Here is a 22,641-nt window from a genome sequence, read left to right on the forward strand (position 1 = left end):
TGACAACCATAGTACCTTAAGACTCATCGTAATGTTATCTTAAGGCATATCTTTTATTTTCTCTTCACAAAAGTGGAACATTTATTCTACATTCAAGTTGCTAAGAATATGAATTGGAATTTTGTTGTAAGAGTAAAACAATGAGAAACATTTGATTGTAATATTTTTTTACTGCTTGTAAAAGTAAGTTTTAATATATTACACTTTATATTTTGTTCTTTATATATTGCTATTTATATATTATTTTTTATATAATGTTCTCTATTCATGTTAAATAATTTTGAATTTTTTTTTGGTAGGAAATGAAAGGAGGCAGTCTTTTTAGTCGAGCAAACAAGGAGATATGCAGAGTAGATCAAGTAGAGGAGGATCAAGTAATGGGGAAAGTAGTACGGAGACTGAAATCCCTTCTACTCCAGTCCACCCATATTCACAAGAAGAGATTAAGTGTAGTAGCACCCAATAATAAACTCCACGATATTCATTTTGTGGCGAAGCTCCTGCTCCCGAAGAAGGGGTATGGCTCATAGGTATGATTGTCAATTATTTAAAAATTATTATGTTATTTATGCTTATTTTATTTAATTTGATTTGTGAAGATGAGCCAGGAAACCGTGTTATTATTGAGCTGTAGTTTGCGAGGCCTTTTGTTAGTATTTTGATTGCTAATTGAATATGTCACTTTATTCATTCTAAGTCAAAACTATCTTTCTATGTGATTATTTCATAATATGTGAGATTTACGGTTTGACTAGTAAAAATGTGCCTGGAAATAGCGATGATGTGAATGTTGAGCATCCAAATCAAATAAGCAGCGCTCAATCATTTCGGTTCTGCTTTTAAAAAAAAGTTTTGGACCATTGTGGTGGTTATAACCGCCACAACATACAGAATTGTGGATCACTTTTTTGTTGCTTATATATAGCGTTTATAATCGTTGTAATTCTGAAAGTTTGTAGCGATTATGACCACTGCTAAATTTAGCATTTTGGAAAAACTACCCTGCTGGTCCATAAATCGTTGCGGAAAGTCCTTGCGGCCCATTATAACTATAGCGGTCCTAAAACCACTGTAAAGAAAAAAGTAGCGATTATAACCGCTGCTATATGTCAAAATTTATGATGTGATAGCCCTATTTTTTATCATAAACTTTCTCTATTTTACTACAAAGATTCTATAACATAACTATTTGTCACCATTTATGGAAAGTTAACTAAGCCTTGACACAACTCTAATTATAACATTGAATGGATGCTCATATAATAACTATATCAAGGAAGCTCATTACCACGCCCCATTAATCTAAATTGAAAAGAATTATATGTTTTATCTTTTAATAATAACAACCAGAGCTATCTAATTTTTTCCAATAATAAAAAATCAACAAAATAAATATATTGACCAAAACATCTATATATATATATATATATATATATATATAATTCTCCAAAAATAATATACAATTGCCAGAAGTCATATAATACAATACAATATCCATCCATTCCTCAATACAAAATAATATATAAAGATAAAAAGATAATATAATAGTAAACTTGAGGAATCCTATAACTAATCAATCTCATACTCTTGATCCTCTTTCCTGGTAAAATTATTTAAACTATATATAATGAGTTAAAAAGCCTAGCTAATCACTAAAATCCTATAATTGAACTTAAAGCACAAAAAAATTTGCATGAAATTAACCAATTCATAACTAGCAATCATCATGAGGACTTAAGATTTGAGGTATGTTTTGGAGCCTAAATCTAAGTTGGGTACTACATAGTAGTAGCCTAAACTTATTTAATGCACTATGGACTACATCAACCCGGATTGGAAAGCAAACTAAATCACTTTAAAATTATGATTCCGAACACATGAAAGATTGGTATATTGTTATTTAAGTTTTTAATAATTTGAGGTTGGCATTTAGAGAATTTTTTAAATGGTTATGAATGGTATGATTATGCACAATGCAATTAAATTTTAATTAACTTTCATTTTTTTCTAATGCAAATGCATGTAAATTGACTCTTTATGCAAAAATGATATGTTGAACTTTAAAATTAGGCATATAAAATAATTTTTTTCTAGATACCATAATATCCCCTAAACAAAATTGTACCCTAATATGTTAGATGGTCTGCCACGACCTGCAAGCGGAGATGTGCCTAGTAAGGAGTGAAGAAAGGTATGAATGTATGAGAACTTCAGACATGCTCTAGTTTATCTCTTAGAAGCATTTATCTTTATATGTGAGCCTAATTTCTTTTTTTTTTTAGTTATAAGTAGAAGATTTTAATTATTATTATTAGCCTAACAAAATCTAGGCTACAACAAAGCGTACAAGAAACAAACCTACCAAAGTAGACAATTTCTAATGTATAAATAATGTGAATAAAGAAGAATTTGTAAATCCAAAATCAACCTGAGTAATAAAAAATAAAAGACCATGTGTAAATGTCACTTAATTACAAACCATGGTCTATAGAATGTAAAGGTGGCCAGGTTTCACCAACAACCAGAATTTTCATATAATGGTGAAAATTATCTTAAGGTGAAGCATTTTTTTTCTTCATTTCTTTGGCTTTCTTCTTCAAGCTCCTTGGTTCCGTCAGATTTGGATATCTAAATGAAAATAAGTTTTCCCTCTTTAAGGGGTGTTTCTTTCATCTTTAGGTTCCAAATTATCCAAATTTGTAGCTACAAATGGAAAAAACTCTCCCCCGAGGGATATATCCTTTCTCTTTGGATTTCAAGTTAGATGTAAAAAATGCTCTATTTTAATTAAGTTTCACAACTCTTTTTAAATTACATTTACATTTGAGAAAAATAAAAGTCTTCATACACCTTATAGGCAATCCTAAGCAATTCATATAAAATCAATCACAAAAATCCCAATATATATATAAAATCAATTGCTTGTTTTTGAAAAAAAACATAACAATTTGACCATACTTCTAATTTTTTTAGGGGCTAAGCTATGAAAGAATCTGTAAATTTTTTTTTAATTAACATTTTAATTAGTCCCCTTTTCTAGCCCTGCATAAATATGACCACATGTAAAAAATTCTATTAACATCAAAATAGCTCCTAACATAGGATAAATCTAAACTCCCATCACAGATTGTAGGAGAAAAACAACCATAGCATAAGTATCAAAGCATAAGTATCATAAAACTCATGGCATGAAAACATAGCAAATAACATTCATTCACAAATCAAATAATTTTCACATCATAGAAAAATAATAAACACATCACAAAGAAATCACATGAAAGAATAACGACTTAGTCTAAAATTAGAGTTGGTTATCATAGTAATCAAATTACAGTATGCGTGTAACGGTCTACACTACAGGAAAAACGTCATTTTTCGGCGATGATCAAAATCCATCAGAAAATTGCATTTCCGGCGGATTTCCGGCAGAAATATTTCCGCCGGTTTCACGCGCGTCATAAAAGGACTTCCGACGAAAATGAATTCGCCGGAAACATTTCAGGCAAATTTCCGATGAAATTTTCGATGGAAAATATTTGTTACACCACTACCGTGAGATTTATTTTATCCTCCTTTGAGCTAACTTAATATATAGTCTCGTATGACCGAGTTATCATATATTTAATTAGTCATATTTATTATTTATTTTGCTCAAACTTATGGTTATTATTTTCAATAAATTTCTTACTAATTTTAAGTTCATTAACTTGATTTACTCCTAAAGTTTAAAAGTTTGATCAAGTTCATAGATTTTTAATTAGTACCCTTAAGTAGGTTTGACTTGAAATTTTACTTTGTAATTTATTATAGATTCTAAAAGTTTCATATTTTGAATAAATATTAGACCCAATTATGACTTTGATACCTTTAAGTTTATATTTTTTTAATTAGTTGTGATTTTTTAAAGTTTGATCATTTTAAATTTTTTTAACACTTTATTCCATAAAAAAAAAAGGGAGATACAAAGAAGATTAGACCAAACAAAACAACACATGAAGGCCAACACAGCCAAAAATGGACAACCGACATCAATGCGAACATTAATAAACGAGATAGGCTCAGTTAAAGGCGGATTAACATCCACTACCCAAAACGTAGGCAAGGGCCATCCAAAAGAGGAATAAAAACCGAACCACACAGCTAAAGCCCACACTAGCAACCAATGGTTTCCAACAAACCATGTTGTCAGGAATGATAGAAGAGACCCACCACATCATTTCTCGGATCAGAAATAACACCAGTAGCACAATCCACACCAGAAAAGGCAAAAATGCAATAAGCAAGAGAAGACATCAAAGTAGTAGCCACCAAGCCAAACACAAGAAAATTATTTTTTAGATTTCCTCTTTCTTCGTTTACACCCCCAACCACCACCACCACCACCACCACAAATGATATTTCTCGCAAACCATCCTCTTGTTCAAACACTTCCTCTTCATCAACTTTCGAAGAAGTAGATGAAGAGCCATGAAGCCAATCAATTTGTGACTTAAAATTATTCCTCGATTTGACACCCACTTGAGCATAAAAGGCATTAGCAGACAGTAAAACAACTAGGACATCAACAAGCCGCTCATCTACTCCCAATCCCACAAAGGAGAACAACACAAGCCGATCAATTACAGGAATCATAGGAGACACAATAGAAGGGATAATAGCCACGACGCCAAGAGACACTTCATTTCCAATAATAACAGTAGGACTAACAGCCTCCACAACCACAACCCCATCACAAAAAGCACCAGTGGAATTCTCGGTACCCTTAAGAGCCAAAAGCATCATTAGAATCCCCAACATTCACAGCCTCAGGCGGTCTACCCAAAGGAACAGTAGCATCCAACTCCAAGTCAGCAGAGCCAAAATTCACAACATCATCCCTAGCACCATCATCAATACAATTCACCATACAATTGTTCAATGTCAATTCACCATACAATTCTTGGTACCCTTAAGTTTGACAATTTTAATGAATTATTTAATTAAAGATAATTAGGGATTTTTTATTTTAGCTCCAAATCAACTTCAAACTTCATGAAATATTCTCCAAATGTCAAAAATGATTCCTAAGAATGATTACTAGTGTTTGAAACTAATTCAGAATTTTTATTATTTTTTAATTATTTATTTTAATTAATTATTTAATTTCTTAATTTCTTATGTTCAGTTGACACTAACATATTAAATAAAATAAAATAAAACAACTAATTATACACTAGGAAGAATCTCTCATTCCTCTCATTGGTCTCTATGTCGATCGAGCTTCTTCTTTGATTAAGAGCAAACTCAACCTGATTTAGCCAATATCCTAAAGGGGAGGCCAAAGGCATGTCCCATGCACATCAAAGCAATTTAGTTTGGTTAGCAGACCTTCCAAATGGTTTTTCAAATATTAAATGCAACCGCAATAACAAACATGCATGCAGCACTAGCAATGCAATAATTATGTCTATCTGCATGCATATCTCTTGAATGAAATTATATTGATAACCATCATATATCATTGAACCTTGTCCTTAATACATCTAGCATTACATCATCATACGAGAGTACATGTCATGTCATTCATAAGAGTTAGGAAACCTTCCTATTAATAAATATCTGTCATCCACATGGGATGTCACGACAAATTTATATATTGTAATTAGGGGTGTCAATTTCGGGTCACGGGTCGGGTTCGGGTCAGACCCGAAACTGACCCGGATTCAAACGGGTCGACCCTACACTACTAAAAATCTAGAGTTTTCGCAGCATATATTAGCAGCAAATTAATAACTGCTGCTATATCCGAAATACTGTAGCGGTCTTAAACCGTATTGGTTAGCATTAAAAATTAAAAACCTAATCTGCCCTAGCTTTCTTATTCGACCGCGCGATCTCTTTACTCTCCGCGCGTCTCTTCTTCCTGCGAACAAATTACTTCTCCGTTTCTTCTCCCCGCGGCAGCCCGCCTCCTCCCCAACCTTCAACGCGCGGACGGCGACAACGACGCTGACGGCGACAACGAAGACGACACCGACAACGACGACGACGCTGACGCCACTGCTTCCATTCTAAGAAGATCTTCGCTGCCGCTTTCGTTCGCACCTTAACCAAGCAAACGTTGGGTAAGTCATCTGATTAGGTTTTTTTTATTGTTTGTGATGATCTCTTGGTATTTTTTTTATAAAATGCCAAAATATCCATTTTAGTTACCTGCAAAAATGTACAATGCTTAATGCTATATACAGAGCGAATACTCTGCTTAATTTGAAGCGCTCATCGTCCCTATGCAGCCCAAAATTGGCAAAGCCAGCCGACCACATACCACCATACCAATCATAGCAAAATAAAAGAACTCACGTTTAAGGTACCGAAAACTTCACTGATATCTTCTTGGTGTTTTAATTTGACTCGTTCATTTGAATTAGGTAAGACTAGCTACATGTTTACTTTATGTGCTGAGTAGCAATCCTATTGGTGTACAAATTCTTGATTCGTACTGCGTACCCTGGTCTATTTATTAAAGTGTGTACAGCTCTGTAAAGACACAACATATAATAATAATTTCTTGTTCTTTCCTTCTCTGTCTTCTGGCTTCTTCTCTGTTCTTCCGGTTTCTACATGGTATCAGAATAGGTTGCCGGTCCTTCCTTGATCGATGGCTCACTCCGCTACTTCCACCGCGACGATCGCCGTTCTCATTCCTCCAATGGCGACACCGATCCGGTCATCCCCTCCAACCTAAATTTTATTGTTTCTAACATCAAGCATGTCGTTTCTATACAGCTCTCCCCAGAGAATTATTCCCTATGGAAATCTCAAATTCTTAAAATCATCCAGGCAAATGGATTTCAGCAATTTCTTGATCCAACCTGCTCGCCCCCTGCTCAAACCATCACCAATCAAGACGGGTCGTCCTCACCAAACGCTCTCTTCTCCCAATGGTTACTTACCGATCATAATCTCTCTACCTCGATCTGTTCGACAATTTCTGCTACTGTCTTACCCTACATCTTCCACTTGAATCCACATCCGCAATATGGACCACCCTTGAAACTCAATTCCAATCCATAAATAGGTCCAAGGTTATTCAGCTCAAGAATGAGCTTCACAACATTTCCCTCAAGAACTCCACCATGATCCAATACCTTACCGAAATCAAGTCCCTTGTCGACAAGATCGCCGGTGCAGGCTCCGTTGTAGACATTGAAGACATAATCTTGTACATCCTCAATGGTCTCCCTACGTCATACCAATCTTTCAAAACAGCTATAAGAACCATGCTCACACCAATTCATCTTGATCAATTATATCCTCTCCTTCTAAGTGAGGAGGTCAATCTTGCTAAAGATGCAGCCAGAACAAACAGCAATCCAGATCCTAACATGGTGCTCTTTACCTATAGGGGATGCAGCCGCAGATCTCAAGACAGGAACTCTTCTAATAACAATGTTGCACCAAGAACCACAGCTACAACATCTCTTATATGTCAAATTTGCCTTAAGAAGGGTCATTCGGCATCCTCCTGCTGGCATCGACTGAATATTCAGTACATTCAATCCACTAGACAAAACACCACTGCACTTGTTGCAAATTCAGAAACTAATGACTCCAACTAGTTCTTGGACTCTGGCGCATCCACGCATCTTACAAATTCCATTGATAACCTCTCGATCTCCAGACCCTATCAAGGTTCAGACAACATCACGATTGGAGATGGCAGTTCGGTTAACATCACCAACACCGGGGCGGGAATCCTCCCGACCCCGTCACCTAAGCTGCATTTATCTTAAATCCTTCAATCTCCTGTTATACACTACAGTATACTTTCAATTTCTAATCTAACCTAAGATAACAACATTGCTATCGTTTTTGACCCATCCGGCTTTGTCTTAAAGGACCTGAAGACTGACAAAGTTCTTTTTCAAGGGCCTTGTAAAGATGGATTATACAGGATGCCAACAAATCGTTCTACCAATAAGCACCAAGCGCTTGCCACATCTCTGTCGCCGACGGTGTCTTGGCACCAAAGACTCGGTCACCCGAACAAGCATATATTTTATTTGACTTCTAGCTGTAACCCGAGTCTTAAACTAGGAACATATGTGGACAACTGTAATGCTTGTGTAATGTCTAAGTGTCATAAACTGCAATTTGAACTTTCTAAACATCGCTCTAGCCAACAATCCTGTCTTCCACGCTCGCACCAAACATATCGAGATAGATCGAAGGTTTATAATGGATCATATACAACAAAACAATATTTCAATTTTACCAATTAGTACGATTGACCAAGTGGTAGACATCCTTACCAAATCTTTATCTACACCTCGCTTTCATAAATTACGGATCAAACCGACGGTTCTTCAAGAACCATCAGTTTGCAGGGGCGTATTAGAACCAACAGATTTAAATAATACGTTTATATTATTGTACTTAGAAATGAGGTGTAGCAATCCTATTGGTGTACAGGTTCTTGATCCGTACTACCTCTGGTATATTTATTAAAGTGTGTACAGCTCTGTAAAGACACATCAGATAATAATAATTTCTTGTAATAACAATCATATGTAGGCAGCTCTAATTGGTGCATGCATGATGTATGAAATGAAATGGTAAAGAGAAAAAATTGATCATAGCAATCATATAAATAAATACGAATGTTTATATATAAGATTTATAAATAAAGAAAAATTATGTTGTATTTATATAAAAAAAATTCAAATATTATCTATTTTAATGTTATACAAGTTAGCAGAATGAAGCCTCTCAAAATCTCAGAAACAAGGACAAAAACAAGGAGAAAGATGAATGGAGGAACTTCCCTGGAAGTACGAAGCCAGCCCGCCCACCGGACAGCGGCGAGACGCCGCAAGGGGGAAACCCTAGCAGAGCGAAAACAATATCTGGGGGAGTAAAAGCATAACAATCACAACTAATGATAACCATCTGATATCATTGAACCTTGTCCTTAATACATCTAGCATTACATCATCATACGAGAGTACATGTCATTCATAAGAGTTAGGAAACCTTCCTATTAATAAATATCTGTCATCCACATGGGATGTCACGACAAATTAATATATTGTAATGTTGCTCATTTTCCTCTCATATCAAGGATGGATTGTTGTGCATCATCTTAACATCTTCATGCCCATGCATGCTATGTGATATGTGACATATCATATCTTTTCATTCATTCTTTCTCCTCTTATATATAATTGCCATAAAATTTAATTAAGTTTTCAGCATCCCATGATGATGTTTATATACATTAGTTCAAATCGATCATAACAATCATATGTAGGCAGCTCTAATTGGTGCATGCATGATGTATGAAATGAAATGATAAAGAGAAAAAAATTGATCATAGCAATCATATAAATAAATATGAATGTTTAGATATAAGATTTATAAATAAAGAAAAATTATGTTGTATGTATATAAAAAAAAAAATTCAAATATTATCTATTTTAATTGTTATACAAGTTAGCAGAATGAAGCCTCTAAAATGGTGTTGGGAAGTGTCATTCTCCATGGAATAGAACAAAACATTGATTGTTTTAGGTTTGATTCAAAATAACACGAAGTAAAAAAATTGAAAATTAAATAAAAAAATTGGAGAGAACATATTTTATGATTAAATAAAAAAATAATTAAAATTTAATGTTGTTTTAACTTCTTTTCTAACTTAAATAAGAAACACTACTATTGGGTGCAATTTGAACTTGTTTAATTAATTACATTTTTGTTCGTTTTAACTCATTAATTTTCCACCCAAACTTATTGGTACACATTCTTGGACACAAACTTCACTCGAATGCTACGTTTCTCCTTCCTAGCTAAATTTAAGCACATCATCGAAAATTACAGCCAAAGTCTTCTTGTAATTTTTTTTTTATGTATACAAATATCTATTGAATTAAATGCTTCCTCATGCTTTTGAAACCTAAGATTAAAATTGCCCAAACGTTTATAAATATGGGTAAAAAATTTACCAGTGGACAGTGGCAGAAGTAGGTTTAATTTAAAGTGAGAAAAGGCCAAAAGATTTATTTTAAATTTTGGAGGCTCAAAGTACTTATAATATACATTTTGGTAAAAAATAAATAGCAAAAAACAGTTTATAAATTCGAAAAAGATGTTTCTCGAATTTATAGGTGAGGAGAAGACAGAAGAGTAAAGGGACATATATCATCATAAAGTCTCAGCTCTCCGTTTTTTTTTTTTTTTTCCACCATCTGTTTGGAGAGATTCTAAATTAATTTTTTTTAATCATAAAGGGCATTTAATTTTTAGTTATGATGAAAATTTTAAAGTATTATTATATAGTTTTTTTTTTCTTTTGTAGAAAATAAAATGTGGATTATTATGTTATAAAATAGGAAAATAAATTTTATATGTTGTAAATATGTATAGATGTATGAAATTAAAATGAAGATATGACATATATTAAATTTATTTTTAGTAGGATCAAAGTGAACAAAGATTAAAATTATCTGGCTCTACGCGTTTCAAATAAAGATCAAATAGGGCTAATCAATAATTAAAAATTGATTTGTTGGTGAACATATTGAAAAGATTTAAATTGATCATAAATTTAAAATAGATCAAGTTATTCTGTTTGTGAAATTAAACTTATAAAGGACATTGTATGCTATTAATTTGTTCCACATGATAGATGAGAGCGCGTTTTGATTTAATATTGCATTCCCAATATCATTTGATTTCGCTTAATGGATTAATGTTAAAAAAAAAAAGTATGAGATCAGATCTATTATTGTACATATAAACATAATAAAAATATAAAACTTAACAAATATATGAAATAAAAAGCATATGGTTAATTAACATTTGGCAGGCTATTTATTCATAACAATGCATGAAAATTAAATAATTACGAGGAACCAATTGCATGACAAATTGTAAAAATACAAGCCACAGCGTGAAAACCAACCGATTTGTATTTGTTTATTAAATTATGACAACATAACGCAATTTTAATACAGGAGTGGTGTGCCGGCCCTTTTCTTTTTGGTATCAATGGGGTCTATCAGGTCGAGTCGAGTGAGTTGGCAATTAAAGAAAAATAAAAAAATAAAACCCGGTTCGCCTTAATCTTTATATTATTTTCTTTGAGGGATCATATTCTGATTGAAATTTAATTAAAACGACCGTATTAAATTCTTAAATTTATTTTAAAATAAGCATAACATATTTGCTCATTTTTCTTCAAAAAATCTCTCGAAAATGTTCGGGTAGTATATCGCATTCGGGATTCTACCGTTGCACAGTGAATGGGACGCGAAAGGACCTTTTTCTTTTCTTAATTTACGTTTACGTAATATAATATTTGGAACAATTTGGCTTATTTATTTATACATATAATATATTTTATGAAAAGGTAGTTGGAAAAATAAAAATTAAAAAAAGTTGGGGGGAAATGAGTCAATGGGTACTGTTGGGGAGGGGAGAGAGAGAGGAACAGCGACCCATTATCTTTGGCCTGTTCGATACTCGCCGCTATTCTATAAACTTTTTTTTCATTAATTTTAATTTATTTTTACCCTCATCTTCTTCACTTTCCGAAGGCGATTGTCGGAGGGGAAGAGAGAGAAAATATAGAGGAAGGGGATGGAGCCGTCGGTGGATGCATGAAAGGAATAGGAACCTTTCAAATAATCCAAAGAAAGACGAGGATTTTTACCGGCTACGGATTTGTTGAAATTAAGAGCTTGGGCTTTTTCGATCATCGACTTCAGAAGTACAAGCAGGTAATTAAATTTCTCGATCCGGAGGAAGAGATATATGATTTGGAAGCTTGGTTCTGAATTAATATTATATATTATACAATTTAATTTATCTATCTTTGGCAGGAATTAAAGAGGAAATCGATTTGTGCTAGGCGACGATGATAAATAAGCTGCTGGTACTGAGATGGGTGTAGCGTCGACACCGCCGCCGCCGCCACTGCCCCAGCAGTTGCCATCTAATTTCTCTGGTATTATTTTATCTGTGAGAGTGATCCCTATGTCCAAAGGAAGCTTCCATGCTCCAAGGCAACATCTTCAGCTTCTCATCCTCCGATGATAATGATGATGATGATGAGTTGGAAAGGGCGCAGCAGAACCGGCATCAAAACAGGAGATCAGAGAAGCTGAGGGTGCAATCTGGCTTGGAGGTTGCTGTAGCGGCATCTCACAGCCATACTCTTGTGCCTATAGAGGAGGAGGTGGAGGACGAGGAGGAAGAGGAAGAAGAGGAAGGCGGCATCTACGGGGCTCCCTTGGCTACAAGAGGCACCAACATGTTGTCGGAGATGTTCAATTATGGGGGGCCGGCTGATGTTCTTGCTACTGCTGCAGCTGCTCATGCTCATGATACTAGTACTAATCCTCCAGCTGGCTACCATCGTATGATCCAGCAGATCAGGCCCGACTTTTATGGAAGCAACAACAGACCGCAGGGACTGGCCTTCATGAGTAATACCAGTGCTACGGCTAATATTATTAATACTAATAATTGGATCTCTTCGTCATCAGTACTAATTGATCAAGATCATGTTGCGGCGTTGGCGGCGGCTAAGCAACATGGATTGAACTCAGCTGCCACTGATTCCTCCTCGCCTTCGTCCTCGACGGCTATGCGGCTCTTCTTCATGAACCCACCACCATCAGCAGCGGCGATGCAGCACCATCAACGCCCTTCTAATTCTCCTAATCGTCATGATGATCCTCATCAGTCTCCGATGGGCCCAGCCACGCTACTTCATCATCATCATCATCATGACCAAAGCCAAGTTTTCTTAGGAGGCAGCGATGGCGCCTCGATATTTGGAGAAGGCGTAAGCTTCGGAGGGGGGATGAGGGAAAGCCAAGTAGGGCCTTCCCTTTCGCTATCTTCGTCTTTGCAGCAGTTGGAGATGAGAAAAGCGGAGGAGCTGAGGGGTGTTAGATCGCAATCTGGATCTGCAGCTGCCAGCCTCTTATTCTACAACAGCCAACAGCAGCAAGAACAACAGTTGCATACGACTAGTATCCATCAGCCACCGCAGCCGCCGTCAACTTGTTTGCAGTCGCATGCTAGTCATCAAAGCCAAGGTCAATATCAACAGTTGCATATGTCGTCGTCGTCGACCTACGGCTCCATTAGTACAGCAAACGTGCTAAGGAATTCCAAGTACGCAAGGGCAGCGCAGGAGCTGCTTGAGGAGTTTTGCAGCGTTAGTAGGGGCCACGTCAGAGGGAATACAACTGGCATGAGGAGTTCATCCATTAATCCTAACCTTCTCAGCCACGGTGGTAGAGGTGTCTCCAGCTCCACCGCCGCAGCGTCATCTTCGTCTTCGAAGGACATACCAGCCTTGTCTCCGGCCGATCGGTTTGAGAATCAGAGAAAGAAATCAAAACTCCTTTCCATGCTTGACGAGGCAAGCCTTAATCAAATAACTCTCTCTCTCTCTCTCTCTCTCTCTCTCTCTCTCTCTCTCTCTCGCAGTGCAGTTTTACTGAATATTCACTATGGTAAATTCGCTCTCTTGTCATTAGGGTCAGTATGTACTGGATTGTAGCTAGCTTGTCTCCGTGGACCACCCTAAAATTCTCAAAATTAATCAACGCCGGCGAATTGGCGCCAGTCTTCTTAATTTCAGGCAAAGTGAAATTAGGCACCCTTTTTTTATTAGAGACATACATAATATTAATGGACAAATAATTAATTAACTCGCACCTCATCGATCGATCGATGAATCAGTTACAACTGAAATTTTGTCTTATATATATGTCTGTTGAATTAGCTTTGGAATTTTATATTCGACGAGGCTCGGTCTGATAGGGGAGAAGAAGCTAGCTAGCTTCTTTTCATCACAACTGAACAATTATTGCAGAAGCTAGGATTAAGGGCAGTTATATATGTATGTTCGATTCATACTTAATTATTTCCTTGCACCATATTTTTTATTAATTAATTATGAAATAATTACACCAGCTGATTAGAACGTCGCGCTAGCTCTCCTCGGTATCATTTAATCAGAATTTTGCGCGCTACATTATGCAGTACTTTATGCTGAGGTTGTATGCATAAATATATAAATTAGGTTGTGCGAAGTAGGGCGGAATATATGTGGTGTGCAGGTGAGGTCATCCCTGAGGCCAGTTTGGTGAGCCGTCTTAGTCTGATCATCTCAATTACATTATTATTATCATTATCATTTGTGAGTGCATGCAGACCAAACAAATTAATAAAAATCATACTATAGATCGAACTGCAATCAATGCGAATGCATCTCATAATTAATTTACTTGGCAACGTCACCTACGTCTATATATATATATGCATATTTATAACAAGTTAATGATAAATAAATTAATTTTGTATGAAGTTAATAAATGTCATTTTTTTTTTTTCATTTCTATGTTAATAAATGTCATATGAAATTATGATAGAAGACAATATTTATAATTATAAATAAATATAAAAGTGGATGCTTGCGCAGGTGGAGAAGAGATACAACCACTACTGCGAGCAGATGCAAATGGTGGTGAACTCATTTGACTCGGTAATGGGGTTCGGCGCTGCCATGCCGTACACAGCACTTGCTCGGAAGGCAATGTCAAGGCATTTCAGATGCCTCAAGGATGCTATCACCGTCCAGCTTAAGCAGGCCTGCGAGCTTCTCGGTGACAATGATGGGGGAAGCGGTTCTGGACTCACAAAAGGGGAGACACCCAAGCTAAGGCTTATTGATCAGAATTTAAGGCAACAGAGGGCTTTTCATCAGATGGGAATGATGGAACAGGAGGCCTGGAGACCACAGCGAGGTTTGCCAGACAGATCAGTCTCCATACTCAGATCTTGGCTTTTTGAGCACTTTCTTCACCCGTATGTATAATTATCTTACCTCTGCGTCTCCTTCTCTTAATTTCTTCCAATTAATTGCACATCTTCCATGCCTACTTACATAATTTCAACACGTTATTTTTTTAATTGTCCGACTAATCTTTTTTTACTTTAATTCATTATATTCATTCACATTGCTTGATCATTAATGCAAATCACAATAATTTGTAATTATATATTATCTACGCTTCTTATAGTATATATGATTTATGCTGATTATTGTGTTCTTTAATTCTTTTTAATTTTCATCATCTCTTATCTCGATCTCCTTTCCTCTCTTACCCTAACCCCTACTGTTTTTTTTTTTAATTAGATTTTCTTTGGAACATTTTTCCTTATATTTTCTAAAGCAGTAAAAAAAATTTATATTAAAAAACTATTTTACAAAACAGTAAAATAATTGTCTCAAAGGAACCCTTAGTCTCCTTATTAGTTTCATTCCCCTTACATTAATGAATTCCATCTTATGTTATATTTTACATGAGAAGCAGAAAAGAATCTGCTTGGCCATATACACAAGGTAAGGACGCTGCTACTTCAAGATATATATATATACACGAGAGAGAGAGAGAGAGAGAGAGAGAGAGAGCATAGTGCCAGCATTTCTTTATTTGAAAAAAAATTTCCCTCTCTTAATGAGTCAAATGAGCAACGTTTCATCCGTTTAAAAAAAAATTGAAAATAAGTCAGCTGGCCATAAAAATAATAAGTAATATTTATTGTTTTCGTGTGATGTTAAACTTTTGAATGGGTAAGTCATTACTCAAATTAAATATGTATAAACGTAAATTCGTTTGAGGAGCTTGATCGTAAATCTGTTGAAGTCATAATCTTTGAAAATGCCAATAGGATGGAGATTTGTCAATGCACCAAATCAATATAAAAACGCTACCAGTCATGTTTTGGGAAATTCATCTACGATTCCAATCACTTTTATTTAATTTAATTTTTATATTTTCTTGCTAACAGGTATTATGTTTTCGAACTTTTTTTTTTGTATTTTAATTAAATTTTCAATCCTCTGATCTTGTTTCACTCTGATAACATCTGATTATTGAAAAATCAGTTAATTATTGTTGGATCACATTTGGTTATATCCAACGTCGAGGATTTGATTATTATCAAATATGTATTTGGGAAATAATAATCAAATTAAGGGAGAGATGTGAAGAAAGCAGGTTGGTAGTTAAGGGGCTAATTCGGAGTGGGGAACAATGGCTATGATTCATTGCATGCATGTGAGAAGCAAGATCAACAACATATTTGACATCCTGATCAAGATTTATCCGGAAAATTTTAAATTAGAAATCATGCGAAACTACTAAAAAATCAGAACAATTTAGCAGAAATTTTATTAATTGCTTGTTTGCTGAATCCATAGAAATACTTTTTTTCACTTTCTTGAATTAGTTGATTTTAATGACTTATTATAATATTATATATTAAAAAATAACGTAATATATATTGTCAGCATTATCACATATTTATTTTATATCCGACATAATATGTAGACAAATATATTAACTTCATGGCATGGAAAGCTAATTAATCATCATGAAGTGGAGTATGGTAGCTCAATTTCTTATCACTTAGATATTTCTTACTCAATAGAAACTGACAGTAGAGAGAAATAACTTTGTACCCTTCGATCGTCATTAGTTCCCTTAATTTGCTCTATCTACTTAATTATAAGATCTAGGAAGAGCAAGTGCTTGAAAGAAAAGGTAATTAATACTCTTTGCAGTCGTTTGTCTTCTATTTTCAAAATCTACAAGAAATCATGTACAGTAAACTCGATCAAGCTACTAATAAATTCAATGATTTATTGCGTTATATGGCATGCTCATCGTTTATTTTGCTGCGAACGCACAGGTACCCTAGCGATGCTGATAAGCACTTGTTGGCAAGGAAGACAGGGCTATCCAGAAACCAGGTCCAATCTCTCTCTGTCTCTCTCTCTCTCTCTCTCTCTCTCTTACTGCGCGTGGATGTTTGTGTCCGTGGTCCTCCATGAAAGAGCTGCAGGCAGCTTTTTCGAAACTCATCAATAGTTCGCCAGAAACAAAATTAATGCTCCTAGATAGTGTCAACTCTTTCGTTTATATGCTCTCCTGAACCATCCTTTTCCTATGGCAGATCGATTTCTTACATATCTTTGCTATTAGGATATTGGCAGAGAAATTATACACAGCTAGGCGCTAGCAGTGAAAGTAACATGTAAAAATCTGTCTGGCCTAGTTAATCAATATATCATATATGTAAAGGCAGTTTCTATTATTGTTATATATTATTGAGCAATAGATTGGTGGAAACTGGTTTTTTACTCGATCGTAAATATCACTTTCAGCAGATTTAGGAGAGGTCCATTCCTCGATCAGTCAGGCCTGCCATTTTAACCCCACCACATGCATGTCGTGGCGCGCAGCAGTTAATTAATAAATAAATTAACCCGATCTATTAATATGTATGCATATAAAATTGATTGTTATGACCACCAGCTTCCAAAATTATCACCAGAAAGACAGACGACAAGAAGCCCATCATGTATAGTAGCACTCAATAGTATCCTTCCAAAAACAACTGTCCCCAGCTCCCTGGCCTCGATCGATCGATCGATCACTAGCCAGTACTTACTATTCCTCCTTTTTCATGTCTAATTTACTTTTTAATATTTCTTTTATGTGCGTACGTTCTTGTGGCATATGTAGGTCTCCAACTGGTTCATAAATGCCAGAGTCCGGTTGTGGAAACCTATGGTAGAAGACATGTACCAACAAGAAGCACAGGAGGAAGATTCGCAGATCAATGAAGAAGATCAGGAAACAAACGCCCCCCACCGAATATTATTGGCCGCAGCGCCCACAACGCAGCAGCAGCAGAAGCAGCCTTCTCACAGTCCGGAATCCGATGCTCCTCCAGAAACTCACGTCTCTATTACCTCCAGACCACAACTTGAGCATTATGGCCGCCTCCGCCACGATGCTCCACAAACTCATGATCAACCTGCAGCTCCGCCGCCTCATGATCTTATCGCTTCTAATTCCCTCATTTTTCCGCCGCCACCGCTCGACGATGAAATGTATCGCAGAGCAGCCGCCACCGCCGCAGCAAGAACAGGGGACTTGTCGCTCACACTCGGTCTCCGCCACGCCGGAGGAAACGCACCTGACGCCGTCGGTCGCTTTGGTCTTTAATTCGCCCTCTGTCTATGTTTAGTTACTTTATGTCTTCCGCCCTTTTTTTATTTTAAATATATATTTTTTAAATTAAACAGCTTTATGTTTTTGTATGTACGAGTTTTTTGAAAAAAAAAAAGAACTGGGGTTAAAGCATGTAATGAAGGGGAAGGACAAGGAGTGCGTTCATTGAGGTGTAGCGTTTAGTTTTTTTTTTTATATTTTTAGAGCATATATATATATAAGTATTTTTAAAAAATTTACTTTTGTATCCACAAATAAATAAATGTGGAACATATTTAATCATTAAAAACAAAATTAATAAATTCACCAAAAGACAAATATGCTCACCTTAATACTATTGATTGAATAAAAAACTGTTGTAGCACCACGTCATAGCACAGCAGCCACTACCTCTTATTACTACGCGTCTACGTCACTGCACAACGACCGCTAGCTCTTCGCTCTTCCATCTCACCCATTTATCAAAATGGTCTTCTTAATCCCAGATTTTTAATTTCCCGATTTTGTGACAGCTTTTGCAATAAATTTCTCTCTGCTTCTGAACATCAATCATTATTCAAGCCTATGATAATTGAATATGACGAATATCTCATCACCTATCTTCTTATTCCTTCTTCTTGTTCGTTGTTACAATTTTTTGCTAAGTCATGTCTACCAAAATATGGCTGCATTGTGATATTTGACTCGAGGAAGTAGTTACGCTGAACATATTAAGTTTATTGGTTAGACTGTGGTTGTAAATTTTTACAAATAGATAAAATTAAGAAATTTGATCGAGGTTTACTACTAACCAGATGACGCTCTAAGGGTGCACATTGGTAGTAAGTCGTTGGAGGCTCGAGAGGTGGCTTAAGCATGTAGAATGTTGCCCATGAACGAAACCAATGTAAGTAACGGTGAATGAGTCGCCCACTGTCAGGGCCTATAAGTATACCTTGCACAAAACATGATCGTCTATCCTCCCACATGTCAATGAAGTTATGATAATATACCATCCAATCTGTGCTAGACTTCCCTCAGCCATCTGAACGATGAAGCTAGGATCCAGTGAAAGTATATCAATTGAAGGGACATACCCAAATTTTTATATCACTCTATCAGACAAGTGCCACTCAACTCTAGTCCAGCTAATAAGTGGCACACGTGCCATCAAGATCTACTCTCCCATGAGACATATATTTGCAAGTTGTGCACGAATATATGGAGTGTATGGCTCCTAAACTACTTATACAAATTTGAAATTTGTGTAACTGTATTTCATATCGTGATTTCTTGGTCAATAGTACAAAAAGAATACTTAAATTATAAGTATATGGCTATCCAAAAATCCATCTAGCTAATCTGTATAAATACTAATGGTTGTTGCAGGAAGCTGTCTCGCTTCAGCTTCATTCCACCTATTAGTAAACATGTGAAAATTAGTAGCAACAAATGCAAAAAAAAAAAAGTAATTAGTTATCTTTTTTTCCAGTAACTGACGCTAAGACCTTCAAGAGAAACATGATGTGGAACATGGAGTGTTGGACGGCCCACATGAATGTGCTCCCAACACCAAATACGTAGAAAGTGGATGCACCCAACAATATTAGCCATGCTCAGGTTAGTAGCAAGAGCGAGCTCTCTGTAAAGGTGACCTAAACCTGCTCCACCAAGGGAGTAAGTACTGAATAATCCCAAATCTTCTAGCAAAGGTAGATAACTCAAGTGTATCTCAGATCCCAAGGTATCATGAAGAAGGTAATATCTGATGTAGTGGATCGTCGGAAGAATCGACCTGCAAGAAGGATTTCGATCCCAATCCAGGGAAGAAGAGAAACAAAGCTTCAAAGCCTTAAAATGTTATAATAATCTTCAATTAGCCATCCTACTACAAAACATACCTATATAAACTAACTATAGAAGATTCTAGAAAAACTCATAACAAACTAGATAAGATATCCTAAGGAACACTTCAAGCTTAAAATGCTTCGCATCATTCTCCCCTTGCATCAAAAGAGCTCGACTCCGTCGAGACGCGTTATTAGAAGGGAGGTAGTTGCAGAAAATTAGATTCCTGTATCGAAAATTTTGTTATATATATTTCTCTCCTATGGAGTGGTCTTTTGGAACTCCACAAAACTTTTCAATAATATCATGTTGGAAGAAGCAAGATCAGCACTTCCTCCAAGGAAATCTGGGAGGGCAGACGCAAGGGAATTATGGTATTGCTGAAAGAGGTTACGAGTAACATATGTGTTGCTCTCCGGAGTGTAAGTCGGCAGAGCTTTCTCCCATCATGCAGGAAGTTCTCCAAAAATGATGGCTTTCAGCTCTGCTGCGTACTTCTTCTCATATTCAGCAAATTTTGCATTCCACTTTGCTTCAAGAGAAGCACCTTCAGGGATCTGCTGGCTCCAATGGATTTTCACATCAAAGTTTTTGGATACACAAATCCACAATTTAGGATCAAATTCCTCAGTCATTTCATCATCATACACATGTTGCAAGAGATTTGCTTTTCCTTTACCACCATGCTCCACTATAGCTAGAAGAGAAATGTTTGTGTACAAATCAGTTCCAGGATGCTCATTTGATGGCTTTCTTAACCACTGCATAGCCAACTCCTTGTCCTTGCCTCTACCGATGTGATCATTTCTAGGCAAGGATCCTGCTTCACATGCTTTGTACAACTCATGCTGTTGCTGCTTTGTACTTTCTAAAAGATGAATAAAAAGACTAACCTTAGCTGGAACTGTAGGTTGGAACTGTACAAACTCGAGATCATCAAGAGGTAAACCAGCATGAGCTACCATAGCATTACCATCTCCAGTGCATGTATGAGTAGAGGTTGCAGAAAGTAAGCTCTTCCATAGCCTCTAGTGGCTAAAATTGTGGATTTGGCACTAAATCGATGAAGTGTTCCATCCTCCATGTTAAGTGCAATCACACCTTGACAGGACCCGATGCTATCCATAAGAAGATCTAATGCAAAATATTCAACGAAGAACTGAGTGTTATGCTTCATTGCCTGGCCATAAAGAGTGTGTAATAATGCATGGCCATTGCGAGCAGCAGCACAAACGCAACGATAAGCTTTGCCACCTTTTACAAAATTCAAGTTTTTCCCTCCAAAAGCACGCTGATATATTTTTCCATCTTCTGTTCTAGAAAATGGAAGACCATAATTTTCAAGTTCAATGACTGTCTTTGGTGCCTCGATCTCTACATATATATTGAATAGCGTCTTGATCACCTAACCAATCGCTTCCTAGGACTGTATCATAGATGTGCCATCTCCAGTCATCCTCAGTCATATTTCCCAATGCTGCATTAATCCCACCCTGCGCAACAACAGTATGAGACCTAGTGGGGAAGAGCTTCGTGATGCAAGCCGTATTGAAACCATGTTCTATGAGTCAAATAGATGCTCTAAGCCCAGCACCACCAGCTCCAACCACCACAGCATCATATGTGTGATCAACAATGGTGTATGAGGACTCAGCGGGAACTTCATCAAATTTCTGCACAACCTCCTCCAGCCTCATCAAGTTGGGATCATTCCATTCATCATGCCTCAAAGGATTACTTGGTCTAACAGAAGATGCGCAGAAAATAAGGCTTGCCATAGGGATTCCTAGGCCAGCAAATTTAGTATCAGATCCTTCAGTGACATTTCATCGATCAGTTTGAGAGCATTGCATTGGATCAACCTTGTCACTAGAATTTATACCAGGCATTTTCACACCAGTAATGAGAACGTCCTTAGTACAAACAATATAGTTGGCATTTAACTCAATCTCCCCATTTCCATAATCAACCAATTGTCGTTCAATTCGTTTGGCAGCTTCAACCGCTAATTCCTCAAGGGCAGCTTCAACCTCGACGGAGTCGGAACAGGCGGCGACACTAGACTTAAGGCATGCGAGCGGATTTGATTGGGAAATCTGAGCGAATGCGGGTGCACGGGAGAGGGAGAATGCTGGGGCCTGGTCTCTTAGTACAAACAATATAGTTGGCATTTAACTCAATCTCCCCATTTCCATAATCCACCAATTGTCATTCAATTCGTTTGGCAGCTTCAACCGCTAATTCCTCAAGGGTAGCTTCAACCTCGACGGAGTCGGAACAGGCGGTGACACTAGACTTAAGGCATGCGAGCGGATTTGATTGGGAAATCTGAGCGAATGCGGGTGCACGGGAGAGGGAGAATGCTGGGGCCTAGTCTCTGAAAATCAGATTGACGGGCTGGACCGGGGTTTGAGGAGAAAATCTGTCTTCCAAGTTCGCATCGTTGGATGTTGCTGGGTCGGGACGTGAAAACAGGGTTGGCTGGTGGAAGGCGTCGATCACAGGCGCATGGAGGGGTGTGGGCGGCTTAGTATGGTGTCGTGGAGCGTGGTCAGAGCCGTCGGTTGGTTGTGGGATAAAGAACTAGAATCGATTCTTGAGAGATCGAGCTCAACACCTGGAGCAAAATTGCGAGAGCAGAGTGTGAGCTCCGTTTGAGCGGGCGGCAATGGAGGAGTGGTAGCGGCGGGATTGAGAGGAGCTAGAAGCGGTCCAATGAGCTGATCAGACACTA

The 22,641-nt window shown here is 36.8% G+C and overlaps 1 protein-coding gene and 1 long non-coding RNA gene across 2 annotated transcripts; both read left to right on the forward strand.

Annotated features, from left to right (window-relative positions):
• The first annotated feature begins 5,828 nt into the window (after positions 1–5,828).
• Positions 5,829–6,321, forward strand: LOC114579251. The gene is made up of 2 exons (XR_003700160.1): positions 5,829–6,104; positions 6,273–6,321. It is a non-coding gene; the product is annotated as an uncharacterized LOC114579251 (long non-coding RNA).
• Positions 6,322–11,483: 5,162 nt separating this feature from the next.
• LOC110096550 (BEL1-like homeodomain protein 4) lies at positions 11,484–18,245 on the forward strand. Its single transcript, XM_020822564.2, has 5 exons — positions 11,484–11,756; positions 11,859–13,411; positions 14,477–14,862; positions 16,753–16,813; positions 17,589–18,245. The coding sequence occupies exons 2-5, from the start codon at positions 12,032–12,034 to the stop codon at positions 18,072–18,074; spliced, it is 2,313 nt and encodes a 770-aa protein (XP_020678223.1). The 5' UTR covers positions 11,484–11,756; positions 11,859–12,031; the 3' UTR covers positions 18,075–18,245.
• The last annotated feature ends 4,396 nt before the right edge of the window (positions 18,246–22,641 follow it).

The sequence above is a fragment of the Dendrobium catenatum genome, unplaced genomic scaffold, assembly GCF_001605985.2.
Source record: "Dendrobium catenatum unplaced genomic scaffold, ASM160598v2 fragScaff_scaffold_249, whole genome shotgun sequence".
In the NCBI taxonomy this organism is placed as follows: domain Eukaryota; kingdom Viridiplantae; phylum Streptophyta; class Magnoliopsida; order Asparagales; family Orchidaceae; genus Dendrobium; species Dendrobium catenatum.